Source organism: Lissotriton vulgaris, chromosome 5, assembly GCF_964263255.1.
Source record: "Lissotriton vulgaris chromosome 5, aLisVul1.2, whole genome shotgun sequence".
In the NCBI taxonomy this organism is placed as follows: domain Eukaryota; kingdom Metazoa; phylum Chordata; class Amphibia; order Caudata; family Salamandridae; genus Lissotriton; species Lissotriton vulgaris.
Genome location: NC_141693.1, coordinates 1,933,897,093 through 1,933,919,709, shown reverse-complemented (window position 1 = coordinate 1,933,919,709; position 22,617 = coordinate 1,933,897,093). Strand labels below are relative to the sequence as shown.

The 22,617-nt window shown below is 44.6% G+C and overlaps 1 protein-coding gene across 1 annotated transcript in view; it reads left to right on the top strand.

Annotated features, from left to right (window-relative positions):
- Positions 1-22,617, top strand: part of LOC147717787 (complement factor B-like) — a 590,914-nt gene that overhangs the window by 105,640 nt on the left and 462,657 nt on the right. The window contains exon 4 of the mRNA XM_086924575.1: positions 3,709-3,882. Coding sequence (XP_086780701.1) covers positions 3,709-3,882 — 174 coding nt within the window. The remainder of the gene's footprint in view (positions 1-3,708; positions 3,883-22,617) is intronic.

The following is a 22,617-nucleotide window of genomic DNA, read 5'->3' as shown; positions in this document are numbered from 1 at the left end:
GGGCTTGTTGCAGGTCCCTACGGTGTTGGGGGAGTGAGGGGTGCACTTGGGGGGGTACCCATGGTACCCCCCTTCATTGGCATGCTCAAGGTGGCAGGCAGCGCGCTGTGCCTGTCACGTTGTGCATGCCAATGCACAACATGCAACTTTTACATTGTGGCGGGTGCTGCACTGCACCACCAGCCACAATGTAAAAGATGCAGGATGCGACAGCCAGGGTGGCAGTCGCATCCTAATTGGCCCTTCGGGACCGCCGCACCTCTGGCGGTTGGTCCCGTTTTCCCGTTACGGTGGCAGCAGGATAAAGTCCACCCGCCATCGTAATGGGGCCCTTAGTTATTCTATAAAAATGTATTACTCAAACATTTTTTTTAAATGTAAATATTTTCAATAACATATTTATATTAAAAGGCAAAATGTTGTCACAATTAAAACACATAAAAATAATTTATTTAAAATTTACAAAAATGATAAAAAATATATATATATTTTAAATAAAGTAACATATATTTCATGGGGAAACATCATTATAATTATTCATATATATGTCTTACATTTATATATGCTCAAGAAGACCGTGTGCCTGAAAAAATATTAATTAAAGAGGTGCAACACCCGTGCCTCAACCCCTATGAAATGGTAAAAAATAGAAAAATAAATAACATATTTCGATTTTTTTAATTAAAGCAAATAGTTAATGCTTTAAATAACACACTTAAGTACATGACTTAACTATCCAATATATTACACAACAAAAATAATATCCATTATGAAAATAAGCAAATAAAATCTCCAAATAAAATGAACATAATTTAATAAATTACCCACCCCAACCCCCAAAATATCAAACTAGCCATATAAATAAAACACACTTTTTAGAAAACAAAATAATCATTAAATATTAACACAAAATGAAAATGTATTTAAATGCAACTAAAATCCCTCTATAACCCAACAGCTCTAAGAATAAATAACAGAAATGACATATAAAATGTTTTTATTAATACATAAATATTTTAAAATTACCTAAACAAAATTAAAAAAATTCAGTTAAATAAAACATTTAATACACTACCCACTCAAAACCCATATAAAAGCCTACCTATAAAAAACATAATTACATTTAAAATGTTTTAAAATATTACATTCCCAAAACATTTATACCATTTTAAAAATATAATTTAGTAAATTACCCACGCAAAACCCCAGAATAACCAGAAACCCTCCAACAAATAACACAAATTAATAAAATAAACCAAATACAAGCATTTCACATTCAACAACTAACACAATTTAATACAATATCCATATAAAGCTCCTATAATGCACAAAAACCTGAACAATACAAAACATGATTATATTTTTATATTTATCGTAAAATACATCAGAAATTGTAAAAAGTGTATGTAGTATACCACTCACTCAAATTCCCCAAATTATCACCAACCCGAAATGAACAGGACTCCAGGTTTTAAAGTATTTATTTTTTTGATTATTTTTTTTCTTATTTTATCCATATTTACACATTTTTAATTTGTGCTAAGTATAAAAAAGTGAAGCTGCAATAGGAATATTTCCGCATTTATTTAACCAACATGTTTGAATATCCAATGCGTTTTAGCCATTTACAGTACAATACAGTCATCTGAAATCATTTCCATTGTAGAACAGCTTAAACAGCTGTACTGCTGCTGCTACTTAGAACCTGATTATTGTATTTTATTGTATTGTAATAGCATTTATGTAGGGCTTATGTTATTTTATGTTAAAAAGACTTACAAAGTGCACGTCTACCCGTGGGTGTCTTGGTGCTTACTATCCCTGACGAGGCATTGAATCGCCTTTTCGGCGAATAGCACACTATTCCAGAACCCATAAAGGAATAGTGGTGAAGCTCTGTAGTGACATATGAAAATAATTTAAGTGGTGGCGATGTTAGTCAGTCATTTGGATTGAGAAGGATAGTGGAAGAACAGAAGAGGGAAAAAGGTTTGCATTTATATAGCGCTTGCTACTCTTGATGGAGTGTTGAAGCGCTTTTTCGGCGAGTAGGGCGCTACTCCGAAACCCATTACGGATTGGTGGTGAATTAGTAAAGTAAAATTTGAACGTTATTTGAGGGGTGGATATGTTAATCAGTTATTTGTATTGAGAAGGATAGTGGATGGATAGAAGAGGGAAAAGGTTTGCATTTATATAGCACTTGCTACCCCTGATGAGGTGTTGAAGTGCTTTTCGATGAGCGACACACTACTCTAGAACCCAAACAGGATTAGTCGTTATTAGTATAGGGAAATATGCAATTAATGTGAGTGGTGGACATTTTAGTCTGTTATTTAGATTGAAAAGTAGCAGTGGAAGGATAAAATAGGGAAGGGTCTAGACATTTGTTTTTTGAATTTATAGCCGTAGGATGGGGCTTGGTGTGAGTAAAGGTGAGGTGGAGTGGAGTTACTATAGAGAAATATGAAATTAATTGGAGTGGTGGACATGTTATTCAGTTGTTTGGATTGAAAAGGAATAGTGGAGGGATAGGAGAGGGAAGGATGGATAGGAGAGTTCATAGCAGTAGGAGGGGTTTTGCGATGACTAAAAGTATGATCTTGGCGTATGGGAAACTCTGTCACAAACAGGGCGGATATCCCATCCGCCCTATTACAAGTTCCATAGGATATAATGGAATTGCAATATAGTGGACGGGATATCCGTCACATTTGTGACGGAGTATCCCATCCATCAAGATTGTAGTCAGGATCTTAAACTTCATTAAAAATCTTTTTTTCTTTTTTTGTTTAAATCTCTTTTATTGAATTTGTACACAATAAAAAGAGGGAAACACATTAACAATCACCAGGCAGTAAGCAATAAGAGGCAGATCATAGCAGGCAAGTTACAGGATATACAATGGTGGTCCATAGTAATGAGGCTATAAGATACGATGCACCGGACAAAACCATAGGGAACTAAACTTTGTGCCTCTAATTTATAGGCCCTCATTTGTGACTTATGAAACCTTTGCAATTGCCATTCTCATCACAGTATGCTTTCCAAATTCTGTCCTTATAACCTACGGCTCAAGTGACGTGTTTTCACTCTGATCCTCTCAGTTGATGTTCTCTTCCAGCAACCTTATGGCATTTCAGTTCTAGGGAGAATTAATGCATCCACCTATCACTGGAAGACTAAAGCTGATGCAAGCCTAGTGACCTGTTGCGGCACTCCTGAATGTGATGAAAATGTAATACACTTTATGAGTGTTTGTCCCTTTTCTCATGGATCATGAAAGAGATGGTTATTAGTACTGTTTGGGAAATTTGAAGTGTAACAATTAGACACACTATGACTCTAGGCTACAGGATGAACCCTGTCGCTGTGCACCGCTCTATATCCAGTTTCATTAAGATAGCTTGAAAAGGCTGTAGCTTGTGCGGGTCCTGTGGAATGATGCAGTTAGATATTTAAAAAGAGTTCTGCTGTAATTTTTTTATTTTTATTTTTTTATTGTACTACTGTTTAAATATTGTTCTTAAGAAATTATTCTAAGGAGGAACTAATGATGAAGAGCCTAGTAAAAAGGTCTTCCTCAGTCATTTGCAGGTTGTCAATGAGCTCTGCTGCATTATGAGGGTGTGTTTGAATTGAGTAATTGATATATTTGGCATGAATACTGTACACACTTTTGACATTCCTCATGCCTTATCTGTCCAGCTGGTGACTGCCCCAACCCTGGCATACCGATTGGATCCATCAAGTATGGGACCCAATACCGGATTGAAGACAAAGTATCCTATGAGTGTCGGAAAGAGCTCTCGATGTTCGGCTCCCAAGAGAGGGAGTGCCTAGAGGGTGGCGCGTGGAGCGGCTCGGAGCCCATATGTCGACGTAAGACCATTATCACTTTAGAGACCTCATATTATTTTGTTAGTTCCTCATACAGCCTTTTCTATTAATCTAAATTCCAATGTTTTGACTATTACATGCAAGACAATACAACATGCAGGGACGTAGTGGCCAGAGTGGACACCGGGCATTTCCCCGGTGGGCCGCCAGGGTGGGGGCCATTTCTGGGCCCCTGGGGGTGGTTCTTGTTACCGGGAGTCGGCAATATCGCCCCCGTAACAAAATCGGCCTAAACCGGCCCTAGCAAACTGCTCGGCACACCCCCCTCACCCACAGGGGGGGCCCGGCCGGGTAGTTTGCAAGGGGCGGTTTCGGTTCCCAGTCTGGCCCGGACAACATGCAAGGACTTGAAAAAAAAATGTTCCGGGGAGCTGAATGTGAGTTGAGATATTATACTGTTTATTTATATCAAGAGAATACCTGTGACACAGGTATTCTCTCGGACACTAGTAGGGTGACCAACTGGCATGGGTGCAAATTCAGGATGGTGATTGTAAAAATTTAGGACAAAGGGTCAAAATTCAGGACAGGGCTCCTGAATTCAGGATAAAAACTTAGGAACAAAAGGTAAGTTTTACAGACGCATCAGAGGAGGTCGCACAATAGTATATAGGTAAGTAAATAGACATCCACTTACGTACAAGTCAAAACAAGATTATATTAGGTTGAGACAATAGTGCACTTTACAGTTTCGCAGTATACGCGCAGCTTTGAGCAACTGTGCATGTCTTTTTGTGAAATTTCATATGATAAATCAATGTATATGCTTACTGCACTTGGTTGTAAAGTCTGATATTTTGTTTACAATTCATGGTCCTGAGCAGGCATGTTTGGTGAGAGAAATGGTCGGGAAGATCTGCTCGGATAGACATTGCGTGATGTATAGCGGCACACATAGGATGCAGCTAATTGGGACCTGCAGTGCTGGACTAGAGTGCAGTCCTCCGGGTGACCAGCTTTATCTGTCAGATCGCTTCAAGCACTCCATGTCTGTTCTGTCGGTGATAACAGGTTTAGGAGCTTGTACAGTACTGAGTGATGATTAAGATCCATAGTGAACAGGTATTGTGCGAGGATAAGAGCATTAAGCAGGAAAAGGGAGTTATTAACCAGACTGCATGAGCTATAATTGGCTGCACACTGCTGAGTGAATGGTATTATTGTGGGTCACAGCGGTTAGATAGGTGTTGACATTGCGATATCATGCCCTGGCTAGCCATATATCGGCCCTCCTTATTTTAGCTGTATATTGGAAATAGTATATTGATTGGTCCATTTCATTTCTGTGAGCTTTAAACTGCAGATTCTCATTGATTCACAGAAGTGTGCTGCAGACTAGAAACTGTATACACTGTTGAGGCATTATTGTAGGGTAGAAGGAGGCACTATCTTTTACATCCAGAACATTTTCTCTTGAAATGGAAGCGAAATGCCATCATTCAGTTTTACTGATAAATCTATATAGAGCACAAATACTGATGTGCGGAAATGCGGTATGTATCATTTGAACATCACCAAGTAAAGTGTCTTGATTATTTTGATCCTATTAAAACTCTGTTTCCAGCACACTTCTTAATTACAAACAAGTGGTCCATTGGTCGTTTCCTAACTGCTGATATGTTTTGAAACATTTGCACAGTTTATTTACAGATATTTAAATGTTGTTGTGTGTTACAAACAAACTGACAGCTCACAGCCTTTGTTTAGCAACCCCAAGAACATTTGGGAAAACATGGTTCATTCTACAACACTTTTGTCATTATGTATCAATTGTATTAGCTTCTGGCGAGACATTTAGTAACTGGGTTTTCAAAGTGCTACCAAAGGCTTTTGCCGGCCTCCAGCGTGCGGTTATGCGCGCGTGGACGTGCACAGCTGCCATCTGGCTTTCTGTAATGGCTCATTAAGCCTTACAGTGCGTGAATCCCCTCCTCTACCACTTCCCTTCTCCCACTCCCCTCCTCGTCAGCTTAATTTTCCTTTCAGTGGCCAGCTTTCAAGTGCTCTCTCAATGCTCCTCCGCCCCTCCCCCGTCACGTCTGCGTTAATTGGAAACATATGTGCTTTCACTTTCACTGCGGCGGGCGCTGGCGCCCGCACCACTTTCAAAGCCGGGTTTGTTCTTTCAGGTAACCGAGGGGCTCTTTTACTTTCTTAGTTTCTTCCAGACAGTGCCGGAAAAACCGTGGTGAGCTCACTGGTGCTTTCCTCACTGGATTAAGCTCGGGTGGTTGCCAAATTACAAACAATTCAGAATGCGGCGGCAAGATTGCTCTCTAGGACTCCTAAATTTAAACCGATCAGGCAATCAATCAGGAATTACCACTGGTTGACAATCAGAAATCGGATTAAATTTAAAACTCTATGCCTGACTTTTAAAGCGTTTCACAAACAGGGCCCAGAGTTTCTTAAAGTGCAGCTCATTGCTTACCATCCAACTAGACAATTAAGATCTTTGACACGGCTTCAACTTGTGGTACCTCGTACTAGGACTGTCAGTTGGGGAGACAGATGTTTCACAGTCACTGCAGCAAGACTTTGGAATTCCCTTCCATTAACGATCAGATCAAGTCAATCTCTGCTCCAATTCAGGAAATTGTTGAAGACATGGTTGTTTGACCAGTAACCTGTCTGCCCCTTACCACTCCTGACAGCTGTTCCAACTTCCTCTGTTGAGATATAAACTGAACTCATAGCACCAAGACGCCCACGGGCATTCGTTGCGCTCTATACATTGTAATAATAAATAAATAAATAAATACATCTTGCTAAGATACAACTTGCGCACACACGTCTTTGGCGCTGGACTTGACTTATAAAAAGCCACAACTGACAGTTGGGTGATTATGCGACTCGCAGCACTATGTGTCTGTTCTGCTTGTCAGTTGCAGTCTATTTAGAAATGCTATATTCAGAGCAGGGTCTTTTGCCAAGCATAATGTTTACATGTTTTTGTATTATGCTGTATATGCCATATTACAGCTGCTTCGAAGCGTTGTATGACATATATACTGGATTAATAGATGCCATGCAGCAATAACACATGGAAACCTGCAATAACTGTAATAGCTGCCTGTAATTTCTTTTTAGCAGTCTTGTTGTGACCGCTTCTGATCCGTAAAAAGAAAATTGTATCACTACTGTACGTCAATACGGTATTACAGTGTGGCTGTATTCTGACGTCACAGTACCTACTGCCAAAAGCAGCAGGCAGGAAGAAAGACATTTCCCGAAGCACAATTGCATCTGCAGTCCATCGAACCGAATACCAGCCTCATGACAGATCACAGGAACCACTCTCTTTCAGCCCAGAGTTTCAATTTAAAAACGAACTGCATTCTGGGATGTTTCCCTGTGTCGTGTTTTTAACATTTTTTTTTTTTACTCGTGCTCGCACACAACTCCCGATCGCGGCCGCACGTTTTCTTTCTGCTCGCGGCCAATGCTTGTTTCTTCTTGTCCTGGTGCTCCCGGTCACGGCCGCACAATTTTTTTTTGCTCGTGGCCAATGCTTGTTCATATTGCCTCCCTTTCTCTCTTTCTTTATTATTTCCGTCTCATATCCTCGGCCCACCTTTACCCTTCTCTGACTTATTTTCCGAGCCCTTTCTCAGCCCCTCCCTCCATTCATCCACTCTCTGCTTCTCACTTCGCTTTCTTTGCCCCCTCCCCGTCTCCCACCTCTCCTTTAACTTGTCTCACTCTAGCCGGTCTCTCCTCTCTTCCACCTTTGCAGTTCCTTTCTCCCCTTTCCCCGTTGACTCCTCCCTCCTTCTCCCCACACATCGCCAGGTCCAGGTCTCCTTTCACTGTTTACATGGTATGTTTCATGACAGAGCCGGGGCATATAAATAGATAGACAGAGCCCTTTCTGTGTCCTCCGCTGCAGGTATCATTACCCTATCCTTGCTGGGAGTACCAGGCCTGCTGGACAAAAGTCCAGCCTGCAGCAGGAAACATGCTGGTTACAGACTAAACCTTTCAGATTCAAATACGCGCAAGTTTGTTTGCAAACCTACACCTTCAGGGTTTTCTACCTTCAGATTCTAGATTCGGAAAAACAGCATATTTTGTAGTTCTCCAAAAAACTTTTGTCACCTGAAACCATCTTCGTCCCAACGACAATCATTTCCAAACATAGATGACTGTCTTCACCATCAAACCGAATGCCAGCCCCATGACAGATGACAGGAACCACTCTCCTTCAGCCCAGAGTTTCAATTTAAAAACGTACTGCATTCTAGGATGTTGCCCTGTGTCAGTGTTGAAAAGACAGACACACACAATCAATCAATTAGTCAGAACATTTGTAAAGCGCACTACTTACCCGTGAGGGTCTCAAGGCGCTGGGGGGAGGGGGTGGGAGTGCTGCTACTGCTCGAAGAGCCAGGTCTTGAGGAGTCTTCTGAAGGTTAGCAGGTCCTGGGTCTGCTGTAGGGGGATAGGGAGGGTGTTCCAGGTCTTGGCGGCGAGGTGGGAGAACGATCTGCCGACGGAGGCCGCTCTTCAGATGCAGGGGACTGTAGCGAGGGCAAGGTCGGCGGAGCGGAGCTGGAGGTTGGGGTTGTAGAAGCTGAGTCGTCCGGTGTTGTGGAATGCCTTGTGTGCGTGGGTGAGGAGGTTGAAGGTGATCCTCTTGTTGACGGGGAGCCAGTGCAGGTCACAAAGTACCACCGTTATCAATCAATCAATCAATCAAGGCATTTATATAGCGCACTACTCACCCAGAGGGTCTTAAGGCGCTAGGGGAGGGGGGTACGCTACTGCTCGAACAGCCAGGTCTTGAGTTGTTTCCTGAAGGCGAGGTGGTCCTGGGTCTGGCGGAGGTGCGTCGGGAGGGAGTTCCATGTCTTGGCGGCGAGGTAGGAGAAGGACCGTCCCCCTGTGGTGGCTTTTCGAATGCGGGGGACGGTGGTGAGGGCGTGGCCGGTCGATTGAAGCTGGCGTTTGGGAGCGTAGAAGTTGAGGCGGCTTTTGAGGTATCCTGGGCCTTAGTTGTGTAGGGCTTTGTGTGCCTGGGTGAGGAGACGGAAGGTGATTCTCTTGTTGACCGGTAGCCAGTGCAGGTCTCTCAGGTGTCCGGAGATGTGGCTGCGACGGGGGATGTCCAGGATGAGTCGTGCTGAGGCGTTCTGGATCCGCTGGAGTCTCTTCTGGAGTCTGGCAGTGGTTCCGGCGTAGAGGGAGTTGCCGTAGTCCAGCCGGCTGGTGACGAGGGCCTGGGTGACCGTCTTCCTGGTCTCGGTGGGGATCCACCGGAAGATCTTACGTAGCATGCGCAGGATGTTGAAGCATGACGAGGAGACGGCTTTGACTTGTCTGGTCATGGAGAGGGAGGAGTCCAGGATGAAGCCCAGGTTGCGTTAGGATCTATTTTTAGTGGGATTATTACCTGGGATGGAATCAACAATAGAGAATCCGCCGGTTTTTATGAGCCGCTGCGAAAAGGAATATGGAGCAGATTTGAATTGAAATCTCCAGTCAGAAGGAGATAAGCATTGGCATGACTGCCTCATATCTGAAATTAACAGCTCCTTCACCTTTTGCTTTTTTCCTGAGGGTGCTGGATGAATACACATTTAGCAGGAATAGTTTACTCTACATGGAATTGTAGTTCCAGTTTTGTATCACCACACGTAAAAATACTTTATGTCCTGTAGTGAATTCAGAAACTGCATAATCCCAACAGGAGAATAAGAAGATGGAAGGACCACCGATTGCATAGCCCTTTGAATGCTCTCTAGTAGCAGAAGAGAAGAACTCATAATAACCTTCGAGTGGAGTTTCCAAATCACGCCAAGATTCTTGGATACATATAATGTCATGTGATATTAAGAAAGACATAGCATCATAGTCCGTTAGGAGATTTTCTAATCCTCCCACATTCCAGCAAATTAGAGCTATAGTTACAGCCTTGTTCTTCCGCTTTAACTTTAGACTAGAGTTCTTCAGCTGGTGGGGTAGCGAACCTTCAGCATTTCCCAGACTGGTAATAATAAGTGATAGACATTTAATGGCAGCTGTTTATTGAAGGGGCAATTGCATTTCAAGAGAGATGGCGGTGTTTTAGGTTTGCCGATGTAAATACCTTTCCAAGATGATCACCGTTTTAGAAGTAGTGGGCGGTGGACAGCCAATGGAATAAGTGGTAATCAAGATGCCTGTTACCTTTGTCTGGTGAGTTGTAGGGCATGCCAAAAAAACGAATGAAAAAAGAATGATAAAAGGGCGACCTAACAAAGGAGAAAATGGAAAACGTAAGGACTGGTTCACATGCCCAGGGAACAGAAGTCTATTCAGTTTCAAGTAGGTGTGCACATATGATAAAACAAAGTTCCATTTCTCACATGGCAATAGAGACAATGGGTTTAGTGGGCTTATCTACTGTCCCATGTTATATGCCGTCATGGGTGAAAACGGAATATGAATAATGCTCGAACATACCAATGGCTGAAGAGAGCTGACCCAAAGTCCTTCCGTGTATGTATATCTATGTTTTTTTAAATTGTGTTTATTACAAGTGCTTGGCAGACAGCTAAAATGGCCATTCTAGATCTAAACAAATCTTCACTCTAAATACAGCTAACTAAGTGTACCACATTACAAATATGTGCAAAATTGCCAATGGCAAATTTACAAATATGTACAAAATTACAAAAGGCAAAAGCTATATGCAACTTGGGTTTAGCAATGATCTATGGCATCTGACATACATTTTCTCTGGATAAAGGATTAACAATGTGGTTTTCCTCACCCCATACAAGGGAGTCGTAGATGAGGTTTTGCATATATGTATTACACATTACTTTACACAATTATGATAGGCTACATTACTCGGGTTTCAGTTCTTCTGGGTTGTTTAAAAATTCAAGCCAGTTACAAGATTGTCCCAGAAAAATGGGAACTAACATGTGGGAATCATAGTTGTAGGAAACCGGCTTTTTTGTAGTGTACCAAATTGAGGTACACTATGTAAAAAGTCCAGATGACACCTTATTGGCTTGCTGGGCTTAAATTAATAATCCCAAATGGTCTCTTTTGAGGTAACGCAGGCTTTCATCTCCAGGGGATCAGAAACTCATCTATGGTGGCAGGCTTGATGATACCAGTCAGCCAGCTCACAAAGAGGCTGGTAGGTTTTCAGGAGGCACATCTAGGGTGCCCTCTGGGTGCATGTCTTAACCCCTTGCATACTGATGACGGCCCCCAGCCGTCCTTCACTACGGTGCTCATGTGCTGATGACGGCTGGGGGCCGTCATAAACCTGCCCACTTGCGATTTTGCCACACAGGCGCAGAATCGCGGCCGCATGCAAGGGGTTAATACATCTACTAGTGGCATCAGTATGGATGTATTAAGATAAGGTGTTTGATAGAAACACCATACGTTTCAGTGAAGCCATCATGTACCGGTCTCAGGGTGCTTGATTTCCATTCCAGGGAGGACCTGGCCTGGCAGTTCGGGCTGGACTATTCCCATGGGGAGCAAGATCAAGACTGATTTGCATATGACTGGGTCCAAACTGGAAAAACCACAGTTGATGGACAGAATGCAGAACAATGCAGAACAATGCATACACCTTTACTGTCTCCTCTGTGACCTGGGCAAGCTGACTCCATTGCCTGAAGCCAAGCCTGTTCGGGCGGTTCCTTTCCCAGTGGCCGAGCAAGATTAGTATCAGGACACAACAATCAGAGACCTTCCATCGCACACATACCATGTTTAGATCTTACACACACCTGTCTTTGTTTCTTTCTTTATGGCCAGCTTTACGATGAGGAGGTGCCCATTTTTATTGGGGTTTCGTCGATATCTGATTGAGAACTGGACCTTGCCGGGCAATTGATTACGGGTTGGGCAAACTGAAATATGGGCTTGTCATCATGACTCTGCTTTTTCATTGTATTGAAAATATGTGAATGGTCAACTGTAAAATAAGGAATGTTTGCCTGAAGCACGATATCGTGTATAAAAGAGAAAGCTGATTTTGTAAGTTTGAGCAGTCTCCTGAGAACATACATGCCGTTGTACTTCTAGGATACCTGTTACTGGCTGCAGCCAATAAATACGATCTTTGACTTCACCCAGAAGACTCTGTGTTTCTGTAGTCTGAAACAGGAGGAACTCGAAGTCTTTGGGTGTTCTCCCTGGCACCGCTGGGTTCTTAAAAACCCGGTACTTCAGTTGGCGCCCAACGTGGGGCGGTATCAGCGGTACCGGTCCAAGCCAGAGGTTCGTGAGGAGCTTCGTGTGAAAATTCTGGAGGAAGGCCATCCACTTCATCGACCCCTGCATGTCGACGTGGTCCGAAAGTCTTTGCTGCGAGGTTCCCCGCGTCCCAACGGCTACGAAGGACTGCTACCCTGACTATCGCCCTGTTTTGGACCCTTGATCCTTGGTAGAGCGAAACGATAGACGAGTCTTCTGGTGACGTCATCGATACCTCAGTTAAGTATAAGTGGAGCGTCTCCCAGTCCTTAGTTTGATTCTTAGTTTTTGGGTTTTTGTTTGGAACTTGCAAGTGCCAAAACCGAAGGACTCGTGTATTCACGAGACTATCGTATTCGATAATCCTTTGAAGTTTGAAGCTAGACTAGAGAGCGAAGATGCCTGGTCTTAGCAGACTTGGAAATTTGTTTTGTCTTGGTTGTACGAGGGACTCCCGATTGGAGGACTCGTGTCCGGTTCCTCCGATTGGAACTCCAACTTACGAGTTATATGTGAAGCACGGCGTAGGCCCCATTGCATATAACGAAATATGGATCCGTTACACCAGAAAAGATGGTGTTTTAAAATGGCCGCAATAAGGTAGTTTTGACACGGAGATTCTAGATAACCTCGAGGTTAAACTTTTTAAGAAGAAAGCCCGGCCGGCAATGTTTGACTCTTTTCGCCTATGGCGCAAGGAAGCCAAACAGAAAGAAATAAAATTAGCAAAGAAAAATAAAAGAGGTATGTCAATGGTACAAGCTGCTATCGCATTTAGGGATAATGAAGAAGAACAGGATAACAAACAAATGCATAGAATTAAGAAATTAGCGATAGATAAATGTTATCCGGTCTTGCCACCTCTCCATCCCGATTCACGAGAATCCGAGAGAGATCCTTTAATGTCCCATGTACTAAATTCACCACCGCCCTATGCACGGAGTGCTACAGCGCCTCCGCAACCTTTTGTTATACAACACCCAGCCGTACAGCCGCCAGTTCTGCCTCAGCCACCAGCTCCTCTTGCGGTGGCTCCTAATCTTCTGGTGCCGCCTCCTCAAGGGCCACCGATCACACCTGCTCCACCTGCACTCTCTACGACTTCGCCTATTGTACCGACTACTTCTCCTAATCAGACCCTCCAGGATATCGCGATTTCGCGATTTCGCGATTTGCCGCGAAATCGGCACTTGTGTAAAAATGCAGCGATTTTTACAAAAGTGCCCGCGAAATCGGCCCTTTTTGTAGAAATCGCGGCATTTATACAATTATTTACACATTCTTTTATAAAGACAGCATGGATTTAACACAGATACTCGCAGTACCCAGCAGATAACGGCGGAGCAGTGGTTACAAACAGCATGTTCACTCTCACACATTGAGTCACACCTGCGCCGCCGGCACTGCCCTTTCGTGCCTGCTTCTGAAGCCTCTCTCATGGTGTCTCTAAGGTACATAAAGGACCCGTCATCATTTCCGACCCTTTTGCCTGGCCTGGCAGCGCCCCTTCTCGACCCCCTGCCATGCCCCCGTCTCCTCAAGAACCCATATAACGATCTTCATTTTCTAATAGGGCCATAAAAAGCCTGCGTATTTGGCCCTATCATAAACAGATCGCAAGGGCGATCTGTTTATGACAGTTCTTAATCTCCATTTCAAGGAAAGGGTGACAGAGGGGGGAACTGTACAAACTCAGGGAAGGGGCACACTGAGCAACCCCGCTACGGGGTGCACACGGAAGTGGAGCAGGGCATTAGAAAACAAGCACAAAATGCCACTTCCGATTATTGAATAATTTCAGTGGTCCGGCTATATTTATATTTATAAAAACAAATGATTGCCGTTATTTTGAAACAACCCCGGAATAGGCATATTCCCCTCCATCTGCTTGCACTGCTATGCTTCCTTTTAGAACACAAACGGTGTCTATTGCAACACTATTTCCAGGTTGCTGCCAAAATGGTGTATCATTCAGTGCCTAAGGAGCGGTCACCATCTCTGTAGACATGGGGTCGTGGGGGGAGGGAGAATTGCGTCTCACTTATTCCTGTGATGGGCAGGACATAAACCTGTCCTTTATGGGGCATTCTTTGCAGTTTTATATCCAGCTAAATCAGCTCGAAGGGGGTCTGGCTGCGCGAGGCCTGCTATTCCGGGCTTAGTTTTAGCCTTGAACTCTTTCACAATAGCGGGGGGGGGGGGTGGAGCGGCATCCCAATCAGTGGGACCACGGCATAGATCGGTTAGAATGGTGAGAGGGCCCCCCCACCCACCCCCGAGTTTGTGGTGAAGGGGCTTGTTTCAGGTCTTGTGTAGGGAAGGGCCCCAATACCTTCAAAGACCTCCCAGGAACAGCTAGTGCACGCTACCCAGTGCCGCCCCCCCCCACCTCCCCTTTTCAGGGCGCAGCAGTACACCCCCTGCTAGGCTGCAGTGTCATCTCCACCTTTGCATAACTCAAAGTGCACGGTAAGAATAAAGAACAACACACAAGTGACGCAGTCAGGGAGCAGGGGATGAGGCGATTCCACCGTACCAAACTACCAGTCCGGGAAACGGTCTGTGGGCGGTAACTTAATATAACCACAAACGTGTACCTGGGAATGACAAAGACGTCTCCACATCCTAAGGAAGGCAGCCGTCCGCCAGTCATGTTCCCGCCGCTCGACAATTGTATCGATCTCGGAAGGATGAAATGCTGAATAAACCCTCTAACTTTGAAACTGTGAGCATGGGGTTGGACACAGACCACTGGTACGATGCTAAGCCCACTGAGCCAACGGCAGCGTAATTAAACACAAACTCATGTTTTGGTACTGTTTAGCAAAGTACTCAAACCTTCAACTGTTAGAGTAGCGAGAACGTACACCAGGGTTAGTACATTACACAGACCCCCCAGGCTGCAGTACTAGCTGGAAAAAACTCCTGTACAGTGAGGAGGTGTTGTTGCAACAACAGGGGAAGGATGGGACAGGGAGCAAGATACAATAAAATATGGACAGGAAAGAAATATTCCATCCTAGTTGTAGATTTGCTGTGAAACTGCAGCAGCCAATAATTGTGAAGCACACGCTCGAGGGAAACAAAGTGTCTACATTGTAAATAAACCAAATATACATAGTTTCATGCTAAATAACTAAAAAAACTAAGATATCTTTGTTTGTTGTAGGAAAAATGGCCACATAAAATGCCGCAAAATTGCCGCTAAATTTCCATTTTTGTGCCGCTAAATTTCAATTTTTGTGCCGCTAAATTTGCTAATCCATGCCGCTATATCCTGGGGGGTCTGCCTAATACTCCCTCTGCTACTACCTCCGCTTCTGCCCTACCTCACCCTGTCTTTCCTCCTGTCCTTCCGTCAGTTTCTCCGTCTGTTCGACAGAGAATGGCCAACACTGTCACTGGTCTTTTCTCACCTTTCTTTGGGTCGCCTAATACGACCCCTAACGCAGAACGTAGACAGTTGCGCAGTCAACTGCCTGACTATCAAGAGAGAGAATTACTGAATCGTCTAGCGCATAAATGGATTGTCAACCCTATAAGATATGATGTACGGTCTATTGTGGAAGCCTTCCGTCAATGGGAAGCATCGAAGCAGAGATATGTTTTTGAGCAGATGTGTGTCTTTTTGTGTGAGGATTTGAAGGAAAATGACCTGGAATACGATGCGCCTAAATTGTGCCGTGGGTATACTCAGATGTGAGTCCCTAGCTCATTGCACCATCAGGATTCAAGCAAGCCGGGCCGAAGACGGCTGAAATGCCAGAAACCGGTCCCCGGTAGCTTGTTTCCTTCCCAGTATAAGAATTGGCTTGGTAGTTTGGTCTGCCCTGATCCCATGATGCACTGGGCCAGGGTCAGACTAATTTGCATATAGCCAAGTTCTGAGCTGGGATGGTGCAGTGAGCTAAAAAACGGTGATGGATCAAGCCCTGATCTTTGGACTGGGTAAGAGAGGTCTGCTTAATTCAGACACTCTGTTCATCACCACCCCCTTTTCTGAATCATTTTTGTCCACCATAAGCGTGGAAGGGTATACTCAGATGTGAGTCCCTAGCTCATTGCACCATCAGGATTCAAGCAAGCCTGGCCGAAGACGGCTGAAATGCCAGAAACCGGTCCCCGGTATCTTGTTTCCTTCCCAGTATAAGAATTGGCTTGGTAGTTTGGTCTGCCCTGTTCCCATTATGCACTGGGCCAGGGTCAGACTAATTTGCATATAGCCAAGTTCTGAGCTGGGATGGTGCAGTGAGCTAAAAAACGGTGATGGATCAAGCCCTGATCTTTGGACTGGGTAAGAGTGGTCTGCTTAATTCAGACACTCTGTTCATCACTTTTGTCCACCATAAGCGTGGAAGGGTATACTCAGATGTGAGTCCCTAGCTCATTGCACCATCAGGATTCAAGCAAGCCGGGCCGAAGACGGCTGAAATGCCAGAAACCGGTCCCCGGTAGCTTGTTTCCTTCCCAGTATAAGAATTGGCTTGGTAGTTTGGTCTGCCCTGTTCCCATGATGCACTGGGCCAGGGTCAGACTAATTTGCATATAGCCAAGTTCTGAGCTGGGATGGTGCAGTGAGCTAAAAAACAGTGATGGATCAAGCCCTGATCTTTGGACTGGGTAAGAGTGGTCTGCTTAATTCAGACACTCTGTTCATCACCACCCCCTTTTCTGAATCATAAATTGTGCCGTGTGCGGTTCGAGTTCTCAGAGGGCATGATCGTAGGTCCCGATGTTGAGAGGGCGGTTGCGACACTGTTGTCATATCGGAATGAGAAGGGCACTTCTCGGTCACTACGTGGGCGTGACGGTAAGGAAAAGGCGCGACAGTATCCGATGCGCGAGGTTCCACCAGTTTGGAGGGAAGGGGACGCGAATGCTAATCCCGCTATTCCGCCTCACTTTCAGCGTGTGTGGGTACATGTCCCTTGGAAACGAGCTGAAGTCTTGGCCCTTAAGCAGACATTGCCTGACCCCCGTAAAAATCCTGCAGGGTATTATAAGGAATTATCACAGACTGTAAGCTCCTGCATTATGAACTTAGCTGATATAGACATGTTGTTTGGAAATGTGGTTCCTCAGCCTTTATGGGGTAAGATCCGCCACGCCGATCACGATCAGGAGTTAGGTGATACATGGGTTAATATTGCTGCTGTAGACAACAGACAAGTTGGTGGTGCGAAACCCGAGCCTTTAATTGCTGAACTCCCTGGTAGAATTATTACGTATATGAAAACTTTGATGCCTAAGTTGCGTGTTAATTGGGACAAGTTGTCTGCATGTAAGCAGAAGAAAGATGAGACTGTGCCCGACTTTTTCACGCGGTTTGAAGAGACCTTTGTAGACCATAGTGGTCAGGATATGGCTACCGAGGGTGGCCAGAGATTGTTTGTCGACAAGTTTGTGCATAATCCACTTCCCGAATTGTGCAATAAGTTGAAGGATTCTGAGAGTGCTCGGGCTGTTTCCACGTCAGCACAGATTTTAGCTACGGCCCAGTACTATGAAAATAGGCGCAAGGATGAGTTAGAAAAAGCGGATAAGAAGACTAAGGAATTCAAAACTAATGTTCTCTTACAGCAAGCCTATCCACCCCGTACTAATAGTCAGCGCGATTATCAGCAGCCTCAGCAATATTCGAGGAACTCGCAAAGAAACGAGTTTTCTCAACAACGTTTACAGTATGGACCCAATCAGTGCGCGTATTGCAAGGAAGAGGGTCACTTTAAGAGTAGTTGTCCGGTTTTGCTACAACACACGAACAGTGCTCCTGGTGCAAGAGGTCGAGGTATTCAACAGGTTCCTAGAGGAAGGGGACGCGGTGCGTCCCGCAAAACACGCGTTCCTTTCCATCTCAGAATTCAATGAATAGTTTTGATCAGCAGAATAACGCATCTGGTAGGACGGCTCAGTACTATGCGGACGACTACTACGCAGAAGATGAGAATATGAACAATAATGATTGCTAGGACAGCCATGGACAAAGAGAGGGAGTTGTTTCAGTTCCAGTAGATCAGATTGGACCCTATGTTGAGGTAATTACATCAGGTGTGTCAGAACCTTTTCTGTTGGATACTGGTGCTACAAAGAGTTCTATTATGCACTCAAAACTCCCTGGCGCACCTTTGTCTGGCGAAATGAATGTTTCAGTAGGTTTTTCTGGCGCCCCGGTTAGGAACCTGATTTCTAGTCCTATGTCTCTTTCTGTTGGACCTTGTGAACTCGAAGCACTCCTTATTCTTACAACAGGTTGTGGCGAAAACTTGTTAGGATTGGACCTTTTGAAAAGATTGTATGCAACTTTGTACTGTTCTCCTTCGGGAGTACAACTTACGCTGGGAAAGAAAGTGGTCTCTTCGATGTATTTGTCAAAGGATACACTTCCGATAGAATTGTCTTCTCTCCCGGATATTCTTTGGGCTACTGGTCCTAATGATGTGGGTCTTTTGTAAATACCGCCATATGTGGTGACATTGAAAGCCAATGTTAGAATGCCGCGCATTCCCCAATACAAGATCTCTAGCGAAGGTGAAAAGGCATTGTTGACGATCATTTATGATTTGATCGAAAAGGATGTGATTGAAGAGACAAGAGGCATTGTGTGTAATAGCCATGTTCTACCTGTTTTGAAGCATACTGATCCTTCCCAGTCACCTGTTTACAGGTTTGTGATTGATCTTAGAGAGGTAAATAAAGTGGTTGTGCCACAGTTTCCGGTTGTCCCTGATATAACTGCCCTATTGACTATGATTCCAGCTTCCGCCACTTGGTTCTCGGTGATTGACTTGAAGAATGCGTTCTTCAGCATCCCGATTGCCGAGGAGAGCAGGGACATTTTCGGCTTCAGCTTAGGAGGGCGAAGTTTCCGCTTTAAGCACGCCCCTCAGGGCTACTGTGAGAGTCCATCAATATATAGTCAGGCTTTGAAAACACAGCTTGATACGATTGTTCTACCTGATGGCGCTACCCTTATCCAGTACGTCGACGATTTGCTAGTCGCTGCAGATACTGAGGAGATTTGTAAGAAAGCCACCTTGTTGTTGTTACGTCATTTGTCTGATTTGCATCACAAGGTGTCTCTATCGAAATTACAATATTGTCGACAAGAAGTGACCTACTTAGGTCACCTCTTATCGAAGGAGGGAAGGAAACTGACCCCAGAAAGAATTCAGGCAATTTCAAAATTGAGTGTGCCAAGGACACAGAGAGAAGTGCGTGCTTTCTTGGGTATCACATCATACTGTAGGCAATGGATACCGAATTTCTCCCTATTGGCCAAACCTTTGGTGGTATTAACTTGTAAGGATACACCGAATCCCATTCCGTGGTCTGAAGAGTGTCAGAAAAGTTTTTCCGTGTTGCGTGATGCATTGTGTTCGGCTCCTGTGTTGGGTACTCCCGACTACAGTAAGCCCTTTACACTGTATGTACATGAGAAGGAAGGATGTGCATTGTCGGTGTTGACACAGTCTTTTGCGGATATGCAACGTCCATGCGCGTATTTCTCGTCAACTTTAGACCCAGTAGCTAGAGCATTACCGAGTTGTTTGAGGGCCACAGCCGCAGCAGCTGTTTCGATTCGACAGTCTGCTGGTTTGGTGATGAATAACATGTTGATCGTGATGGTTCCACATGCGGTGGACACTTTGCTGAATAGAACCAAGACACAGCACTTAACTAGTGCTCGATTGTCAGGTTATGAGTTAACCTTATTAGCGAGTCATGTCCACATTAAAAGATGCAACGCATTAAATCCAGCCACGTTATTGCCGATTTTAGTCGAGACAGACAATGCTGAAAAGCAGCACGACTGTCTCTTTAAGACAGAAGAAGAAACGAAAGGGAGAGTAGATCTTAGGGACACTCCTCTTACTGAATGTGATGGTACACTGTGAGTTGATGGTTCATGGTTCAAGTTACCGAATGGTGATACGACTGCGGCATACGCTGTTACGACCTTGCATACGATTGTTGAAGCTGCACGTATCCCACATAACTCAGCGCAAGCTGCAGAGTTGATTGCACTTACGAGAGCATGCGTGTTGGCGAAAGGAAAACGAGTGAATGTGTACACTGACAGTCAGTATGCGTTTGGCGTGGCTCATAGTTTTGGACATTTGTGGCGTGAACGTGGTTTCCTGACTTCACATGGTGCTAAGATCCAGCATGGTCAGTTGGTGAATGAGCTCCTTGAGTCACTGACTTTGCCGTTACAAGTTGCGATTGTGAAGTGCAGTGCACACAAAAAGGTCACGGATGATGTCGGTCGTAGTAATGCGTTTGCGGACGAAGTTGCGAAAGAAACTGCAAGGAATGTAATGAGCCGAATGTATGTTGCAGGCCCTGCAAGATGGATTGGTGATGTTGGAATGTGTGAAGATACGATTGAGAGTGTGAAGTCCATTCAAGCTGAAGCTTCAGAGAAAGAGTTGAAGGAATGGAGAGAAAGCAAGGGTAGATTGGATGCGAACGGTTGTTGGGTCGAATTGTCAGAACATCAGCGATGGTTGTTACCCGATGCGTATGTGTTTGCAGTGGTGACAATGGCCCATGGTATGGCTCATATCAGCGTGAAAGGGATCTGTAAGTTGTTAGCTCCGGTATGGCAAAATGCGAGAATCCCCAAGTGTGCAGAGAATGTGGTCAAGAATTGCATGGTGTGTTTGAAACACAATCCTGGTAGGGGAACCCCAACTCCAGCTGGTCATTTTGCGCCTCCAACGTATCCGTTCGAGGTTTTGCAGCTAGATTTCATCCACATGGAAAGGTGCAACAATTTGAAATACGTACTCGTTGTTGTTTGTGCCTTTTCAAGATGGGTAGAAGCATATCCCTTAAAGGACAACACTGCCTTGTCCACAGCCAAAGCCCTCGTCAAAGAATTCTTCCCTAGATTTGGAATGCCGAGAATGGTTTGGAGTGATAACGGAAGTGAATTTGTGGGTCAAGTGATGAAGAAAGTATGTGAAGGGCTAGGCATTCAGCAAAAGTTCCACGCTGCAAATCACCCCCAATCAGCTGGATTAGTAGAGTGCTATAATGGCACATTAAAACTTAAATTGGCCAAGATTCAAGCAAGCTCTGGTCTTAAATGGCCTGACGCCCTGCCCTTAGGACTACTATCAACACGAATGACTGCACACTCACGAATGGGACTTAGTCCTTACGAAATAGTGTTCGGCCGTCCGGCCAACATTTGGGGAGTGCCAAGGCCCACTAAGTTCAGCGAGGTAGAACATCCTGTACTGCTTGATCACTTGTACGAATTGACTGCTAAATTGCGTGTTTTACACCAACAGGTTCACAATTCCCTACCGCCAGCTTCTGACGATCCAGGCCACGCTATTGAACCTGGCACCTGGGTCCTGGTGCGCAACTTCCAGCGAACCAAGAACGAGCAGCCCCGCTGGACCGGACCCTTCCAAGTATTGCTGGCTACCCGCTCCGCCGTGCGTGTCTGCGGCAAGAAGAATTGGGTGCACGGGAACCATTGCAAACGGGTCCTGTTGCCCCTGCCGTACGACCGGTGGGTCCAGGAAGGGATTGCTGACTCCGAAACTGAGACCGTGCCTCGCTTTCTACCTTTCAGCGATGCACGTGTAAAAGGAACAATTTGTGAACAAGAAAGTAATAATGTGTTGCAAGAAACTGTGCCACCGTCAATTCGATTGAACACTACAGAGCCTGAACTATTATTCAAAAATCAAGAACTTCCTGAAAGAAACCGTTATAATTTGAGACCAAGAGTCATGGACAAATAAAAGCAAATAGAGTTTTTTAATGATTTTTTGTGTGCAGGTTAACTCTTCACCGAGGATCTACTCATTTTTGTTTTTTGAACCGCCATCCAGGTTCAGCTGCTAAGGCCGCGGTTGCTTAAAGTCTTTTGAGTGCAGCCTGAGACATAAGGTCGACGGTTCTGGTTGGTCTAAGGGAGTTGCCCTGGACTGACAGAAGCATTCTTTAGCAGAATCAACCTACCACCGCGGGCAGCAATCAGAGAGGATGGATTTCCTTGAGTTGGAGAGACCTGCACGGACAATAACTTTCAGAGAAAAACTATGTAAATTGACTACAACGAAACGTTTTTTAATATTATGTTTGTTTTTACTATTGAGTTTAATGATGTTCTTAATTGGTTATGTGACATTCTCTTTTCAAGTAACGTTTGTGCCTACTGTGCCACCTACACCTCCTTCTACTGCCTCCTCTCATTCTTTCCACCCTCTGCCTGAACACGAGTCTGCTAGAAGATCAGAATTTGTCAATAATTCCTTCATTCAGCTCCTGCACCAACACCAGCTAGTAGTTAACACCACTAATTGTTGGGTGTGTGGTCTTATGCCACATACGACAGATAAGGGTATCCCGTACTTGGTCTTACCGTTTAGCTACAATGGTTCTTTATGGGCATTTCAAACAATGTTCATATACGCCATCGAACCATATCCCCCACGTTCCACAAAGAGTAACTCGAGCAACAAAGCATTGGTGGTGGGAATAACAAAT